The sequence below is a fragment of the Chelmon rostratus genome, chromosome 20 (genome assembly GCF_017976325.1).
Source record: "Chelmon rostratus isolate fCheRos1 chromosome 20, fCheRos1.pri, whole genome shotgun sequence".
In the NCBI taxonomy this organism is placed as follows: domain Eukaryota; kingdom Metazoa; phylum Chordata; class Actinopteri; order Chaetodontiformes; family Chaetodontidae; genus Chelmon; species Chelmon rostratus.
In genome coordinates, this window is record NC_055677.1 from 15,406,466 (window position 1) to 15,425,794 (window position 19,329).

The following is a 19,329-nucleotide window of genomic DNA, read 5'->3' on the forward strand; positions in this document are numbered from 1 at the left end:
TTACTAAGAAAACTTATCTAATTGTTAGAGCTACATTTGACTATAACCTTTGTACTGTATATGGTCTCCAATTTTGAAAGAATGCCCAACACTGTTTTCATCTGCTGGCATGATATATTTCCCCCTTTGGTGGTCTCTCTTTCTCTCCAGCCAGAATCATTATGCCACAGAGACAATTGAGAGAGAAAAATCGACCTATTTTTCCCTCCCTTTAAAGAACTCTTTTCTGTGTAAGCATGTTTGTTCAGGGTCCAGGGTTGTAACGCCAGTGTGAGTGTGTAAAAGTACCTGAATTATGGCATACCTCAGATGCTGAAGTAAAACCCTAATGTCGGGACTTGAGGAAACCAGAAGGGTTTCATTTGATGCCTGGATTGTTATGAATGGCCAAAGAATAAGGCATCTTGAACATGGATAATGATGGGCAGGTTTGGGCTCTCGTTCTCGCCGGCCCCAAAGAAAACACTGCATAGTGTGGGGCAGAGAGAATGATGCTAATGAAGGTGGCATTATGTTTCTGTGATACTTAGCCAGGCATAAGGGTGGAACTTCCAGAATTCACCTAGCCCACTAACCACCCCTGATTATACCTAGCTAAACATTCAAGAGGAGCTTGAAGGGGAGAAAGTGTTGGTGCTGTTCAAACAAAAGTGCCATATCCTCACAGGCTTTTTACCTGGAGTGCAGAAAGCCTTGCACCAAAACTTCTAGAAGAATTTGTCCTTCAATTATCACCAAAGTAAATAATTTTCCTGTGCAGTGTTCACCATCACTGCCGTGCAATACCCCAATCCAAGTTGATGAACTGGAACTGCTGCTTTTCCATTGAGAAGAGTCAGTTGAGGTTGTTCAATTGGATTCACCCTGGATGCCTCCATGTAGAGGTTTTTCAGGCACGTTCATCTGGGAGACCCAGAACGTGAGGGATTACATCTGACCCAGTATTGCCTTGAAATCCACAGGTGGAGCTGGAGAAATTAGCAAGGGAGAAGGTGTGCATTTGCATATGTGTGTGTTAGTGTGAAAGAAGGGTTGAGTGATTAAAATCAGCTTACTGCTTTGTTTATTTGCCAGCAAGAGAGTGAGTGGCTCTCACTTTAGGCTAAATGCCCACAGTACAGCCACACAATTCATCAAATACATCAGCATAATATCAAAGAACCTCATTATTTCTCCACCAAATGAGCCTGGTCCTCCTATTTTCTTATTCTTCCTTTTATTCAATGGAGAGAAACTGAGCTGCTTTTAGCGTCTCTTATCGTTAACGTGGAGGCATAAGTGGAAACTGCCCCGCTCCAGACAAGCAGAACTATGTGTTTCCTCTGCTTTCTGCTTGGTACTGAGACGTGAGCCAGCCTGTCAGCCAGTGAGCCAAATGGACAGACAGGCCGACTTTGAAACACACAGAAGTACAGAACAACCATCTCGCCTTACAGCAGAGACCAGCGCTCGGATGCAACATGCAGGTGAACATGGCTAACATCAGTGGCACACCATTAATAAAACCTTAATTGTCCCCTTCCTCTAAAGCCCCACCAGCAAATCTCCACAGATTCCACCTTTTATTCCACAAGGCTGTGAAGGGGATACTTTGGGAATGGCTAAACAGCAGAGAGAAAACACACACATCATGTTAATCTGACAGGCTCGACAACCCCGGTCGGTCATATGGAAACGATCAAGCCTCACCTGGGTAATTATGGAGCATCAGTTACTGGTCAGTCTGTCTGGAGTGAGAGAAAAGGACCAGAGGAAGACGTGTCAAAGACGGAAAGAGAGACAAGAAAGAAGAAGAGAGGATTCAGACCTACATGAAGACTTTAATACCAGCGTTAGGTTCTTTCTGTCTTTCCTCACCTGCCCTCATCAGATGGTTGGGACAGCCTCTCATGTCCCTCCTAATCCTATTATGTCACAGAGATGAAGCAAATATTTTCTAATATCATCTTTCAGCAGGGGCCGAGGCTCACAAGTTCGCCTCATTTTGCAGACTTTTCAGCAGTGCAGTATCAGAACTGACATGAAATGTGAGTGCTGGCGTATATAGCTAGCATAGCTAAAACGACGCAGACAGTTCCCCTCTTTTCAATTAAAGGGGGTTACTCAAGTGTGCTTTCTATAAATTCCACCACACTCACTGTTCCACTGCCAAGTTCCAGCTCCACAAAAAGCCACAGGAAATATAATACAATATTCAATTTCCACCTGCCTCAGGTGGGGCTCTCCTTTAAGACCAAGTTTCTGTCAGCAGGCCTTCAGCCAGGCCCAGAGATCCCTCATTTTGTGGTCAGTCAGTTTTCCCTTAAATTCTGCTCCTGTTAGTTGCTAATAGGCTTGGCACTTGTGTCGTTGTTACACAGCAATATTGATGTGGCTTTGCCAGTTTGTTCTTCAGTGCTACAGGCTTTTAATGACATGTAAAGGTGCTGCAGCTGACGCTTGTACCCAAGTGGAAAGTTTCAGCTATTTTTGATGAATGAGCTCATTTTCAGACAAACTGGACTGTATTCCTGTGGTACCAGACTTGGAGGACTACCTAGAGCTTGATCCAGTTATTCATTGGATACCAAGTTTTAGGACTCACCCTGTAAAGCCCATCAACTCTATTCCTTGACAGCCACCATAGACTTGACCTTTTGGAACTTACATCCTTTACACACCTAGCTTACAGTCCTTATTACCAAGGAAGATCACAAAAGGAAATTGTTCTAAACCTCTCCCCCTGCTGCAATAGCTCTCTGTGAGCCATTTAAGCCCACCACACTGTACGCAGCAATAAAACCTGGCTAATCGTCTCTGTTTCAGGACTTTGCCTGTAAACCTATACCACCTCAGAGATCCACTTGTACTGTCTGTGGTCAGCACGTCCTGTGCACTGGTAGCCTCTGAGGTTTGTATTTATTATTTTGGGGGAACAGGAACCCTCTCAGGGAGTTAAGCAAATACTTGGAGGCTGCTTTGGAGAACGGAGCTTCCGTCCTTAAAAGAAATGACCTTCATATTCATCAAGCCTCTTGAACGTCAACTCAATGTAAATTCTTGTATTGTTATTGACGAAGCTTGGAGCTTTGGTAAGGTAGTGATTGTAAATTAAGGAACTATAACTTTGGTTATAGTGCTTAAACTTGCCATTTATTACTAGAAAATATTCTTTCTGACACGAGCCGGGTGGTTATTTACGGTTTGAAAACCTCACTTAAATCCAAAATAAATCCCCTTCCTTGCAATGTTATACTCTGCGCTTAGGCTACCTTCCAAATATTTTCATAGGAGTTTAATGGTCGACTACAGCATGAAGTCGAAAGATCATGCTCAATGTCCACAAACAAGAACCTCTGAATTGAGCCAGAAGAGCTAGATGAATAGATGATGGATTAAGCCAAAGGCAAGGTTGTGATAGGGACAGGGGAAAGGAGGAGGGAAACTCCTTAGTATAGCAGACAGGCTGCAGCATGGCCTGTTACTGAATAACCTTAAAACTCATTGTCTACGTCTAGATCACTGAGGGGACAGTGAAAATGAGGAGAGGCCTGCAGATCCACCAGTCCTCATTCTATCAGTCAAATGTCTGTATTGGTAATCAAGGAAAAACTCTGTGGAGTGATTCCACATCCATTATTCCAGGTCACTTTGCTTGACCCCGATTTTGTATTCCTAAGGAAAAAAAAGGGGGCTCAAAGTGAAACCAGAAGGTCTACACGATACGAAGTCAATCTTAATAGGACATAGAGCAGTATATAAGATATGGAAAATGAGGGTCATAGTGCCATATAGTGTATTTATGGCTCCTTCGTGGTCCGAGAACTGCCTGAAGACATCATGGGCTCACCTGGAGCTTTTAAAGATACTCTTAACAAATTTATACATTGAATTGACTGCCTCAAAAATACTCAGATCAACCTGATTCAATAAGTCAGTGCATTTATACTGGCTTTATGCCCTCATATGAGTAAGTTGCTTGATAAATATATACCACTTCCCTTTGTTTTTGTTCACAATGGCTTTGTCCTGTGCGAAGTCAGAGGCCAAAACACAGAAAGAAAACTTGCTGTGGGGATTTCAGCTGTGCCTCAAGACGGTCGTCGCCTGCATACAAGTGTGACTGTGTGCTGCACTGTCCTGGCCTCACAGGATACATCTATGACAGTGTGTCAGGGGCCTCTCTGCTCACTTTTCCAAGAGCTCCAGGAGGAAATAATGTATCTCTTATCTAAATGATGTGGCTGACATGATTGTTGGCCCGCTGCCCTGGTCTCTCTCTCTCTCTCTCTGTCTCTCTCTCTCTCTCTCTCTCTCTCTCTCTCTCCCTCTCTCTCGTCCATTGGATTTACTGCTTGTTCTTAATTAGCTGCCACATTCTCCAGGCCTTTTCCACTACAAACAAAAGCCGAGCTCTGGCACCAGACTGCTGTGCATGGGATCTTGGTCAAGGAAAGGTGCTGGGCTTGTGTGTGTGTGTGTGTGTGTGTGTGTGTGTGTGTGTGTGTGTGTGTGTGTGTGTGTGTGTGTGTGTGTGTGTGTGTGTGTGTGTGTGTGTGTGTGTGGGTCAGCAATGTGAGGATATACAAAACCAATCATTGGCATATTTTCATTAAGACCCTCAATGCATTGCTGTCCAGTCCAGGACAAGAAGAATTTTATTGGCTTAGGCAATTAAAGATTATAGAAAAGTTAAACAGGCTTTTGTCAAAGGGAGGTGTACCGACAGGATCATAAAGTCTTGGCCTGGAGAAATAGGTATTGACAGAAAAATTGGCTGAAAGCCTTGGCAGACCTTCCTAATAGTATCGCTGGTGTAGTCTTTATTTTTCCAAATAAAATTCTACATTTTAGTAGATCAACCACCACACAAGATTGTCTGAGACAGGTTATTTGGGATGGGAGATCCACAGTGAAAGATTGTTAAATTTGCTGTCCTTTTGTGTGAGTTTCGCTAGCTGGATGCTGTAATTTCTCATATCTACTCCTTGATGACACAGAGTTGAATGTAATTTTGGTTGAATCTAATTCGTTACCAGGATAAGCCAGTTGCACCCTCAACAGACACGATGTCCAGGACCTGATGCCATCAAGCCAAGGCTAAAGCCAACCCTTTGTAAACTGACATAAACAGAAGAAAAATCTAATCTAAACTTGTCTTCTTCTGCTCCTTGAGTAAACATATCATTTCACTGCTGTTCCAGTTGTCTGTAATCCCCCCCCTTCCCGTTTCCCTAACTTGGTCTTGTCTACTGGGCCACAGAGCCCTTGACAAGGTGTTCTGGATCAGGCCAAGAGATCGGACCCAGGTGGCTTTACGGAGGCCTGATACCGGATCCGCTCCGGCGGGTAGATATAGAAACAGCAGTGTGAGAAAGATCGTCAACCTAAACCGGTCCGACCTAAGGTTTTCTGGGAAGTGGACATTAACCAGAGGCCTTCAGCCTCCTTGCAGGACTCGGAAACAGAAACACAATACAGCCCTGTGATCTCCAGACCTCTCTTTCTCTTTCCATCAGCACACTTCTCCATCTATCAAGCTTTTGCTCTCCTGCACGCTCTCTCCCTCTTTCTGTGCCAGACTTTGCTTGCTCAAGTGTGTCTGGATTAGTGTTAGTAAGGCCTGCTTTTTTCCACGACTACACCTCCACGTTGACATCAAGGCCCGAGACAGTCATTGTTCTTCTTACTGTTGCTTGTGCTTTGATCATGAAGAGAACATAAATATAGTTTGAATCACTGAATTTTATTACTAAAGGTTTCTAGAAATGTCTCTAAGGTGTCTGGCCCTTAACTTCAAGTGATCCTTAGCAGTGCTTGGAGCTGTTGTCTGAAGAAGATTAAGATTGATGTTATGCTTTTGCTCCAGTCTATCCTTGTTGGAATTTTTCATATCAGATCTTACCCGTGTTCAGATTTATTTCTCCACGTGTGTTGCTGTGTGTATTTTAAGCCAGCAGGTTATTTCTGGAAGCAAACACATCTTAGTCTGAGGCCCCTGTGGAGACAGGACACACACTGCTTACTTGTAGCATGTATTTTTTAAGCTTTTAGTGAAGGTGCACATTCATTCATCTTTTCTCAGCCTCTCCTTCAGGGAGCTTTCCTCCCTGAGTTGTGAGCATTTTGATCCTGACTCGTCTGCCTTATTTTACGTAGAAGTAGCACTACATTTCTCATCGAAGAAGTCTTTGATTCGGTTGTGTGTCCAGCAGTTGTGTTCTGGTTTGAGCTAAGCCCTCCTTGGCTGCAGCACACCGTCTCTCACAGTTTTTTTTCTTTTTTTCATTCCACCAGGCCACTTCTCTTGTTTGCCAGGAGCACTGCTGCCTCACCAATGGGACAGAGAATGCGCAATGCAAAAGGGGGGGTAATGACTTTAAAATACCTTACTGCGTCATGGACAGGCACTTGGAAAATGTCCTGAACTGTAAATAAAAGCATTTCAATCTCGCATTTACTCACCGAGCAGAGGAGAAATTCCACAGTAACTAAGTAAGCTGAGGTGGTGGAGCAACAACTACCTAAGCAGATGTCACTAGGACTGCGGTATGTTGGAGCGCTGCAGACACTGGCAGCCTCTCTCATTTATTTCATCTGTTTTCTTACAAAGATGATCAGGACAGATGAAGTAACCGGAGCTGCCTGCCTGTCCTTTTACGGCCTTCTACTGTAGAAGAACAGACAGAGGAGTCGGAGTGCAGGGTGGAGTTGTTGGGACCTCATGAACAGTAGAGAGTAACTGTTCAAATATGACGTGGCTATGTGAAATTAAACAGATGAGGATGAAAATTTCCAGGAGTTGCCCTGGAGTGGCAGTCTTAAATTTGATGCCATAAAACATAAAACACACTGACAGCAGTTTAAGTCAGTAACACTTAAACAGTGGAGTCTACTCAGGCTCATGTTGTCACCACTCCAAGCTTGTACCAGTTTTTTGCTCCATCCATAGCCTTATCACTTCTCTTGTGCAAGTTCCTGCGCTTCACGAGGCCATTGCAAACCTACTATATTGCGTGCGCTTTCCTTCAGCATTTTTCTGTCTTGTTTTGGGGTCCTCAAGTCGCAGCTTTTTTGTTCTACAGCTGAGCTGAGCAACCATCTGCCTACCTCAGGCCTTCAACAGATTACCTCCACGACACGCCTAATGCACCATGTTTTATAGCCGAGTAATGTCGGCTTTACACAGGGATTTGAACCTCTAAGCTGACCTTGAAGCATGGCTGATCTGTTGGCTAAGACACAGTCCTAACAGGTCATGATTTATCACAGGAGACTGTGTGAATAAGTCAAGCTGAAATGGCCGTTACCTGTTTAAGGCCAGGGTTTAGCTGGAGTTGTCACGGGCAGAGGGATATGCATATGCAAAGACATTTAAGTTCTGCTGCATTCTTCTCACCAGAAAGTCGTGAAAGTGCCATTGGAATGCTGACTTAAGTGTCTTTGTATTGTGTGCTTCTTTCTTTCTTCCTTTCCTTCTTCCTCTGGTAGTTATCAAAGACAGATGAGAACTTAAAAAAAGATTCAACTGAATTCATCCACATATGTTGCATGTCTTTTTGCTTATCAGAACTTCCCCAAAACTTCTAACCCAGGGCCAAATACTGAAAAACATTTCCGATGAGAATGTCATTAGAAGGGACAGATCCCATCTTGTGATTGTGTCATGTCACAACAATCACCTCTCTCCGACTAAAATTCACAGTATCCTCGGGCAACTACTGCAGAATGCTCTCTAGTTAAAAAAACATGGTTTGTGTAGTGAGGAGGAAATATTATGTCTAACAATCCTAAAACAGATGTTTTAATTGCACACAGCATCTGTAGCTGCTCACAATTTGACAGCAAACAAACTGCTTTTCTTGTCGCTTTCTGTCCTACTGAGCGATTCTGTCACAAATTGACACAGCTCCATCTGTGTGTGTGTGTGTGTGTGTGTGTGTGTGTGTGTGTGTGTGTGTGTGTGTGTGTGTGTGTGTGTGTGTGTGTGTGTGTGTGTGTGCGCGTGTGCGCGCGCATGAGTGCATGCGTATGTGTGTGTGTGCGTGTGTGCGTGCGTGCACAAGCACCCACATGTGTGGATTTGGCCCTACAGACACCAAGTTGGCGCTGGGGCTCCTCTGTCACTCTCTTCCCAGCCAGAGCGCCTTCTGTTCCACCATTGTGCTGGAATGCTTTCTGGGACATCCAGCTGGAGGCTCCAGGACTAGGGCCCAGCTATCAGTCAGACCCATGGCCTTGCTTCCCTTCACCATGCTGGGCTGAGGGGAGACTCAGGAGTGGCTGTTGGGAGAATAGCCGTCCCTGTCTGTTCTCTGATGGGACCTGACAGCAGCCTGTAGGCTGTCAACACATTCCTGCACAGCTGCTCTTAAATCAGAAGTGGGATGAGTGTTGTGTTGTGTATGTGTGTATGTCTGTGTGTGCGTAGTCTGGAGCACAATTGTGGAGTGGTGCATTTGACTGCATGTGCGTGGGTGCAAGTGTGTGGCCGAGTGTGTAAATTATTCCTTCTCTGCGCCACATATCAGCTTTTGAGTGATGAAATTTTTTTGTGTGTGTAAATGAGTAAATGCTAACACTCGAGTCAGGCCTACTTTCCATTTTAGTAACTCTCAGGAGATACAGCTTTGTCTCTCAACATTGTGCAGTTGCAGTGTTGAGACTGATAAGGAAATGTTTAGCCAATTTAACCAGACTGTTGAAATGATTTGGAATCCTCACCGGGCCACTGGGGCATATCAAATGCATGGTGGAAAACTGGATTGTTTGTACAGTGGATAAGCGAGCTGAAATACTTAGAAGCAGTCTGTCGTGCTCAGTCAAGGAGTCTTGTGTGAAAGTGCTGTGTGTGTGTGTGCATGCGTGCCTGCTTGTCGTTTTGATCTGCCGTAAGTTCGTGCAAGTATAAGGTGGTGTGGATGAAGGCTCTACATGTTTTCATACGTGTGTGCTTGTAGCGGTGCACATGGGTTTTTGTGCGCACACTTTGCACACACGTGTGTGTGTTTGTTCAGGGAGGCCTAGCTGTAGCCTCTGCAGCCCAACATTGACCTCCTTCCCCTCGCTCACTTACTGATGAACACAATCTGTCCTTTCAGATCCATGAACAGCTGCAGCACTACGAACAGAGCAAACCCGTCCCTGTCCTGGACAGCGCTGCACCTCTGGCCTGTGAAGTAAGTTCTTTTCTGGAAGCAAGGCTTCTATTTATTTGGTTGAACATACAGATGGGTGACAAATGAAAGGAAAAAGCTACATAATGTGTCTTTGTATGTGGTATGTAGTGTGTTGAGCCACCACATGCCTCCAAATCAGCTTCAATGCTCCTTGGCATTTGGTGTTTTGTCCAACATACGGTTGAAAACCTCCTATAGACAAATCTGGCAGTTGATTCATGTGTTGTTCTCTCAAACACCACCGCCATTCCTGCAATGGCAGAGTGGAAGTGAACACTTTTACAATGAGTGGAAGCAGAGGTGGTTGGGTTAATCACGGCTGGCAGTCGCCCCTCCGACAGATGAAGGTAGTCTATGTGGAAGTCATTCTGTCTCAAAGCACTAGACTGAAACTGGTAATGCTGTGTAAAGTAACAAATTAAATCCAACAGGAATTACTTGGTAGCTTATGATTCAAACTTGAGTACCCCTAATCTTGTAATCAGAAGAAATGTACCACCAAATATTTTGGCCAGAAAATGTAGTGTTACAACACTAGCAAAGAGAGATGCAGCTCGCCATCAGCCCTGTATAACAAGATCATCTTTAGCTTGTAGGTCCTTCGTCAACAAGTTTATTTTATTTTTGTTAGAGCAGAAAATTGTGGTTGAAACTTTGTTTTTCCCAAAGTCTCAGTTGTTGGAGGAGCCTTTTTTGTAGATTATAACCTCTATTTCAATGGCATTTGATGATTACTGTATATTTTTAACATATATTTGGTTTAGCAGGATCTCTCTGACAGGTTTCCTGGCAAAAGTGCTTAACAAGTGAAGTTCGCTCAAAATACAGCGTTAAATGCTGTTTTACAAGAGAGGCGTCACTGCAGTAATGGTGGCTTGTCTACCTCCACCCACAATTCCACCCGTATTTGTTGGTGTTCAGCTCGGTTGAGTTCTTGTGACCATGAAGCCTCGAGCGCAATGTTTACATTGTGTCCATACTTATCAACCATTCCGTGAGCGCTGGTGTCCTGTTTGGGGGGCTCTGCATTTGTTATGTTTTTCTACTGATTTATTTAGGTTTTTCCTTTAATTTGTCACCGGCCTACACACACATTATGTCTTTTGTGTCTTGCATGCCCTGTCTTACTGTTTGACTTTGAAAACCAAGCAAACATGATTTGCTTATACTCAAATCCAGAGCGACTTGGTGTTATTTGGTAGGTAGTTTGTCTTGATCTGCTATTCAACATTATGATATTGTGCAGATTGAACTCACAAACTTCAGGTCAAAAGTGCGAAGTTCCTCTTTATCACATGTCTGTAACACACACACAGAGTCACACATACATACACGTAGCACCCTTCCCAGTAGCGTGCAAGAGCCTTGGCCATGTTATTCCTCTTTCACCTTTTACTTTGAACTCTAAACTGTCCCCTTCTCAGTTTGGTTTTCTAGACTCCTACCCTGTTCCAATAACACTACCCTGTCCCTGCTCTGCACCCAGCACCTACCCTCCCGCCCACTCTCTGCCCAAAAGTCTAACCATACACCACGAAATCGAAAATCCAGTTCTGCAAAGACAGACCAATCATTTTCCTTGGGCAGAAACCGGATAGAAAGGCCACTCATTCAGCGGAAAGCTGAAGATGAATGGGCACGCTGTGACAAATGACGGCTGCAGACAAACTACAGATGATGATGGAGAGAATGAGTTGCGTCATATAAACAGACGTCAGTGGAAGAGGGAATACAGTGAATATTCAGATTGAGACAGAAGAAGCATCATAGCAGCATCACCTATGGCATGCAGACCCTCCTCATTAGTTAACCTGTTAATGAGAAGTCATCACACAGACAATAATAGTGCCAGCAGGATCACTGATGATGGTTTTTCCTCCGTTGGCCCTGCTGCGCTTGTCAAGCTGTGAAAGATATTTAGTCTGATTTATCGAGTAAACGTCCACTGTCCTGACGTTTGTTACCGCATTGCTCGTCTGCAATATTTATTGAAATCCATGTGTGCACATAAGCATGCAAGTACCCCACTCCACATGTGTGCATATACACACACTCACCCACACCTGTGTAAACCCAAGAACCGGCCTGGCATGGTGAGCTGAGAGGAGGAAAAGCCCTTTTACTGCTGTGTGGTTTTGTTTGAAATCCTCAACTCTGTTTATTGTAATCAAAATGCCTCCAACTATTCCACCCCTTCTAAAGAGCCCACAGCCATACATCATCCTAATTAGTACTGAGTCAAGGGAAAGACGAGAGAAAGAGGGGCTGAAATTTTTACAGTCGGTTGGGGTGAAGACCGAGGAGGACAGAGTCCGGAGTGTCCTGAGACTGTCACGAAAGAAAGGCTGTGTTGTGGTCTAGAGTGGTTTTCCTGACCTTACAGGCCACAAGTGTCAGTGGAGGAGCCAGAAGGTTCCATCCTGGAAGGTTCCCATGCACCAATACAGATGACATTCCCAAACCACACAGGACCCTCAACCAAGCCAGGATGGCTGAGCCTGAATCTGTAGGGACATTCTCAAATAGAAATTTTATTGCTCCTTTTCTGTTTGTGTGTTTGTCCTACCCTGCTGTTAGTCCTGGCAGAGGACACTACGAACCAGATAACACCAGAACAAGAACTCTACCTCATTCAAGCAGCAGAGTGTGAAGGATCACCTCTGTTTCTTTCTGAGTCTTTGCTGTACCTCCCCAGGTGGTGGCAACAGGCCATAGACTCTCATGAAGAGACCCCAACCAGCAGCCTCCATCTTTCCTCCCCCTTACAGATTTTCTTTCTCATTCTTTTTGTCAAATTATAGACTTTCAGATTTATGCTTCCTGGTAAATGCTCCGCAAAGTGTCTCCCTGGGATTATCAGGTATCAGAATAAAGCCCAGAGATGGTGTATCAAAGCATCTCACAGCACACCGCAATCCTGAGCACCCCCCCTTCCTTGGCTAGACAAAAAAAGAAGAACTCCTAACCCGGAGCATTGCAGTGTATTTTTAAAGCGGATTGTTTTTCACCCGTGTCACTGCTCCAAATGAATGCTATTGAAGTGGTGGCAGAGGCCTGAAGTGCAACAGGAGAGATCTACAGTTAGATGAAATTCATTTTGGGCTTGGGTTTCGGGTAATGGAGGCTTAATTTATTGCCTAACATAAAATGACACTTCACCCCTCGTCCACCCCCGGCTGCACTGTCTAGCACACACAGCAGGTGACTGCCACTGCTCAAACAAACTAGCACCGCCAGCGCCGCCTGAAACACGATCGATACCGGGCCCAGGGAATGGGTACCGTATTACATACAGATGAAGACATGCCGCTGGGTGACTGCACACACACTTTTATGGATGTACATACACGTTTATTGCTGCACACACAGTTTCTCTCCAGCCCTCATTAAGACTGAAATAGAAGCACTCTTGCCTTACCAGGTTGCATTAATCAAAAGGGGCAAATCAACCTCACACGTGAACCAGCTCGATGTAAGTTCCAGTCCGTCGATCCAATCAGTCTCTATCAATCCTGTCGAAAGCTAAACACGCCACTTCAACAGTGAGCTGAAGGCCAGCTCCTTGTTCCAGATCAGTGTCCAACTCTTGAACTGAGACTGTATGTCCTGGTGGCTGACTCGTATCCTTTGCCTCTCAGAGCCACCTTTTACTTCTCTGGCCCACTTCCCAACATCTTTATACTCACCCAAATACCTGCTGTTACTTGGGAAGCCCACTGGGTGCCATCAGAGAGCACTGGTCTGCTGTCCATACCTAGAGGTAGTAATGGAAAAGTCAGTTTGTACTGTACAGCAAAATATGGCTCCACAAGCCTTTGGTAGGTCCAGTATGTCTTAAAGATACGGTGTACATAAAAAAACAGACCAAGGACCATTAGAATATGACACAGTTACTGTTAGAAAAATTAATCAAAGGATTTCTTAATAGGTAAAATAATAAGACGAGTGTTTTAATGGGTTGAAACGTTCCAATTATTCATTTCAGGGCCGATAATGAAAACCAAACATTGTCTTTTTGTTGTGGCTGACACTGATGTCATGACAGAGAAATTACTACTAAAAGCTTACTTTTTTCTTTTGTAAACAAATTGTTGTAAACACAACGTGGTAAGAGACAGCAATGCCGTTAATATAGATTCATTTACCAGCCTGTGACCTCATTGTACTTGCAGTGAACTCTGCAGCCGTTATAAGAAAAGGCTCCACTTTATTGGATGTAATCATCAGTTTAATCTCCTTTATCGGACCGTTGATAATAATTGAATTTGTTGGAGGACAGACCTGTGTATCAGCCACTGATTTATCATGCATCATTAGTGTTAAACGTCAACTATCCAAGACAGACACATGATACGCTTATACAGTAAAAGCATTATTTTGTTGATTGATAGACTTTTCCACATAAAACTTAAACTGAGTTATTATTTGACAGTCATTTTTAGAAAGCTTTTTTTCTGTTGCGTTCTTTAAATTTGATTATTTGCATGAGAAAAATTCATGTATTCATTATTTCCTTTTTGATTTTATTTTTCTGAGAGTGTGAAGGCCAGTATTTAGACCGTGCAGTATTTAAAACTTTTATTGAAACCTATAAAATATAATAATAGGAAAACATCTTTGTGCACGGCCATATAACATCGAATCAAAATGCCGTATGAGAGTGGATTCAGGTCAGATTGTTACTTTAGTCAACCGTTGTATTATTGATCAGTTACACACTAAAATAAGCCAAAGTGCATGTTATCCATTATATGAAGTGGATGACGCTGGCTGGCTGAGATCAGATTTTTTAATAAAAAGTTTTATAAAAAGCACTTTAAAATAAGGTCAGCTTGATATATTGGCAGCTATATATCAAAGTCATGAGCCCTTAGCCGTTCAGGGTTGAGGGAGAGCTATAAACTGACATGCTGGGATCAAACTTATCTAAACATAGCAGTGCCTGCCATGACATTTAACAAATGAAATAAACAGTCTCAAAGGAGACCAGCATCATTTTTTAGCCCCCTCCCTCACTCTCTGTGAAGGTCTGAGGATGGAAAATGTGACTCTAACATGGAAGCATGAAGGTAGAGCAGAGAGCGTGTTGTCAAACATGTCCCATCTGTCCTCCACACTGAGTTATGGGACAAGATGCTTTAATAGGACAATATGAGGGACTGGAAATTTACAGTTCTCTGTCTGTCTTTGCTTCCCTCCTTCTCTGTAAACAGCTTGGCGATGACATGATGGATGTCGGTGTATCAGAGCAAGAGATTTCCCCTCACTAAAGACCCTGACCTTGACTCCCCTCTGTCTGTACCTTTCGTTTTCCTCCATTCTCCTCTTAGCGCTCCTGATTTTCTTCTCTTTTCTCTTCTTCTCTCATTTGTTCACCTGTGCTATGTCTTTATGTATTTTTTTTGCGTCTCCCTTTCCACATTTTGGTGTCTGACCTCTCTTTCAGGGTCGTTTTTTTTTTTTTTTTTTGTATATTTGATTAAGTGAAGTAATTCAAGGTTCACTGAGGTTCAGCTAGAGTAACCTTGACCACTGTGACTATTTATTAGCGTGGTCTCCATCCCTTGGGGGGTCAAAGCTAATGGAAATAATGAAAAGACCCCCCCAGCCAAAAGCACATGTTCCTGTCTTCGGGTAAAGTGACATAGCGCCCTCCCTAACCCAAGTCTCACCCTCGCCCCCCTGCCTTTACCTCTGCCTCACCTCTGTTGCCTTATTCCTGCACCGCAGGGGTCATTAGTCAAACAAACTGTAGATTTTCCCAACCTCTGTCATCATCTACCTTAAAGGAATACGCTGCATTTGTGAGAGATTTCCCTGTTCAGATTATATATCTGTTTACAATGTGTGTTAGAGTTCATTTGCAGCTGGGATTTACCTGATAGAAGTTAAAGAACTGCCCTTTTTGGTTAGAATGTTTGTTTTTGTTATTTATCTTTTGAGTTTATCCACCTGGTTTATTAAAGGAAATACTTCAAGTGACCACATTTCATCCACTCTGACATGATTTGTAGCTGTAACACGTGTTTTAACTGGATTGCACTACACCTATCTCCCAACTGTTTTAGGTTTTGTTTATATTATGTATTCTTTTCTTTCAGATTTTGTTATTACCTCGTATATTTTAGTGGATCATGAAAAGAGAACAGAGGAGTGATCTGACAAACATGCAATAGGTGTCGTACATACAAACATTATTAGGGGTAAACAGAAGTAGCAGGACTGGGCTTACAATAAGAAGAAACAGAATAACATTTAATATAATATGGCTTTTTAACTGTGTTTGTCTTACATACACACCAGAGAGCACTGACAAGTGTAATTGTCAAATGCAAAATGTCCCACTCAGATCACACCTAGGTCACAAAATGAATATTGCTCTTCAAAGTCCAGTATCAGTATATGTTTGGACTGAAAACTTGATCATCAAAGGTGTTGAGCAACCTTTGCCAATGTTCAAATATGTAATATGTTTTTACACCAACTTCTTTCTGACCGTCACCTTCTCCTTGAAAGAAGGGGAGAAAAGGTCCATGTTGGTTCACAACAAGAACCTATTTTTGCATCATATTTCATGTCAGTTTTGTACCAAATGTATTTCACACAAAAAACTAACTTTATTATTTATTATAAATGCACATGTGCCTGGAGCTCATTGAGCAATAAGGGTATAACCAGTATGAAAAAACATGGCTGCATGTGTGTTTGGTTTTCTCTATCTCGATTAGCTCTCCCTTCACACCCCAGTCTGTGATCTCCACTGGCCCTCCTTGTGTATTCGGCGTTAGCTCCTGATCCCGGTTCAGCACAAGCGGGTCTTTGTGTGCTACGGCTCGCCTCTCCTCTCCACACTCACACCACGTCCAGGAGGATCGCCCATAAATCAGAGCGCAGACAGAGGAGCGTGGCCGGGGCTTTAGAAGCAGAGTCACTCGCCTCAGAGCTACCAGACATTCATCATAAATGTAGTCCAACTCAGTCCCACTGCTCTGAGACGCTCTCACAGCTCCCATTGTTTCCAAGAGGAATAGACTTTTTTTCTTTTGTTCCTGAGATTTTCATTTAAAAACGATCCCACTGAAAAGTACATTTAATCAAGCGAAAGTTGCCAACACGTTTGAAGTCAAGGCCCCATGAAGAGGGGTGACCTTGCCTCCCATGAAGAGGGGTGACCTTGCCTCCCATGAAGATGCACCTAATTTAGCACAATATCACCTCTCCTGTGTGATGGGCCCCTGTTGCGTAGGGCCACCTGAATGTGCTGTACACTGGAGTATACAGCTGTAATTTTTACACTTGCTTTTGAGGGCTTAGTTCACTTTTACACCCTCCCTTAATACAGTACTTTTGATTAGATCTCTCTCTGTTGATTCTCACAAGTAATTAGTAATTATCCATATTTTTTTGTTAGTCAAGTCAGTTGTCAAAGCCTTGAAAAATGATTTCAGTCACTGCACAAGAAGAGGGATTAAAAACAAACATTTACTTGCAGATTCCTGCCACTTTTCCAACTTCATATTTTCACCCTACCAGATACTGTACATGAGTTTTTGATAATCTCCAGGCAGTCGTGGCTGTCTGATCCCTGCCCGCAACTGCTGTGGTCGTACTTTACTGCTTAGACTCTGTTATCTTCTCCTTTTCAGCACAACACTAACAGAAACATCTCCCCTGAAAACCCTCTGCTCACTTCGACCATTGCTCTCCATCCCAGTGAATGAAAGATTGTAACACAGCTGCTGTGCAGCAATACATTCCTATTCCTATCATAGCAATATGATAAGTTAGACCTTCCCACCACTGCTTATTACCACAAAATGAATGAAAGAATTGAAACTTATGTAATTAAATTATGATATAACCTGATTATAAACGATACATCTGTGTAGTGTAATGGAAGTGTCATCAACGACTGAAATCAGATGCCGAGCTGTAAATCTAAACCTACTCTGCTAATACTTACACCAGTGCTGCTGCTGAGTTCTTGTGTCAAGTATAAATCCAGTGAATGTTATAAGGGCATTCCTGGAAAAAAGTATTAAATAAATAATCAAATATGATGGTCTTTGTGGCAACCTCAACAGAAGACAGGGAGATTTTCAGTTTCCTACGAGCTTGTTTAATAGTCTTCCCTGATATATTGTAAATACATGTGTGTGAGCAGTCTGTGTCTTCTCCTCTTCAGTTGTCTGAGCTGCTGGAAGGGAAATCGGCCAATGGAGAAATCAAAGAGCTTCTTCAAATACTGGCCAAACCCCACGTGAAGGTGAGTTTGGCTCCTGTTCTCCAATACAGTCTTTATTCATTTCATATTCAGCAAATGTTTATCCTTGTGGAGAACTACAGTATTCTATTCAAAAAACCTCAAAATGTCAGGCAGTTCTGGCAATAACAAAGTGAATCAAACACAAGCTTTGACTTATATTCTCACTGATGTCATCAAACAAACAGGGCTGGTATTAAAGTGATGCGATCATCCTGCTGTACGCAAAATAATATGGCGGTTAAATCCAAGCTGTGCTCTTTTTTTTGTCATCTTGGCCGCGGCTGCTGGCCTAGTTAGCCAGACACGGACTGCTACAGAATGAATTTACACATTTTTATTTTCAAATTCATAACGCTGGTCATCCATCAGGTCCTCCAGGTGTCTCAGGCAGACAGCTGCCTTCAGGACGGCAGGATAGAGGGAGATCTGGATGGGCTCCTTTTTTAATGCACTGTCGTCATGCTTGTTTAGCCTCTGCCAGAAACAACAGCTCAGTATGAAGTCCTCCCCCTCCACAATACACACACACAAACCTAGAGTACAGCGCATCCAAAAATTCAATACCTCTCAGTGTGGAGGGTTGTGAACAGGGGGCTGGGGTCCCAAAAGGATGAGGCTTACAAGTCAGATCAACGTGTCTATGCTAGTGATGTAATGATTCATCTCTTAAATTAAAACCATACAGTTATATACGCTTAGGAACAGATACATAGATGTGCAGTTACAGACAGTAAAGCTTGAGAAAATGGGGTTGTGTATTATTCAGTTCATTACATTTCAATCAACACACACACACAGTCCCACAGACGTACAGTCCAGTGGTGGATACACACACACACACACAGCCATGATCCACGAGACAAATGGTCATTCTATCACAGCTTTGCTCTCCTACTTTGCGGCATGGGGATGTTGTGATCTCCTCCGTCTCTGTCAAACCCAGAGTGAAATGCGCCGGCAAATGATCGCCGCGCTCAGCATGAAGCATGTCCGTGTCAGCAATCCCACGTTTATTATTTTAATTACGCTTACAGTGAAGATATTTGGCGTGGCAAAGGTCAATCCATCAAAACGCAGAGCTTGCGAATGTCATCGATCAGGAAGCTCTGCGGCTTCAGCTGATGAGGTGAGGAGAGGTGAAGGCAGGAGACGGGGCCCTGGGCCAGGTGACTCTGCTATCTAAATTTATGTGATGCATGGATTCTGATATTGTCAGATCAGTTTGGGGTCACATTCATATGTGGAAATAAATCTACTAAGAAACAAGTACTGCCAGTTGGCTTTGATCTAAACAAACAGATAGGGAATTTCAGGTCATTGCCATTTTCTTGGAGCCTCCTGTTACTTAACAGAGTCTATGGCCGCTGTAACTACCACCACGACTCTTCTGCCCCAGAGTTGATCTCAAAGATGTCAAACCCCGACCACAACTGACCTTCCAGCTTGAATTAGTGCGTTTGTCGTGTTTGTGTGCAGATTGAAGTCTGACAATGAGCTTGGCATTGAATGTAGCCTTATTTAGATCAAAGAGTCACCTTAACTCCTCCTGAAAATCTTGTTTTTGTTGACCTTTAGTAGTTTAACTTCTTTAACTTGAAAACTTCCAACGAGAGAGGACGAGTCGAACTCGGCTTTTATTAGATTAATTAGATATTATGTAATTAGATTGAGATTTTAAACACTCATACACTTCCAACGTGTAAGAATACATTAAAAAATGCTAGGGCTTTTTTTGTTACAACAAAATAAATATAAATGATAAATGTAAATGATAAGTAGGTTTCCATCTAAATGTAGAGCAAATTTTAGCCGGATTTGAAGAAAATTGTCAAAAGAAAATGCGAATCAGTGCTTGTTTCCATGTTATGAACTAAGTGCCAGTTCAACCTCAAACAGCGAAAAACA

General features: G+C 43.1%; 1 protein-coding gene across 1 annotated transcript in view; it reads left to right on the top strand.

Moving 5' to 3' along the window:
• The window catches only part of mpp7a (membrane palmitoylated protein 7a), a 131,645-nt gene that overhangs the window by 48,120 nt on the left and 64,196 nt on the right, over positions 1 to 19,329 (top strand). The window contains exons 4-5 of the mRNA XM_041961721.1: positions 9,081 to 9,158; positions 17,344 to 17,424. Of these exons, the coding sequence (XP_041817655.1) occupies positions 9,081 to 9,158; positions 17,344 to 17,424 (159 nt within the window). The remainder of the gene's footprint in view (positions 1 to 9,080; positions 9,159 to 17,343; positions 17,425 to 19,329) is intronic.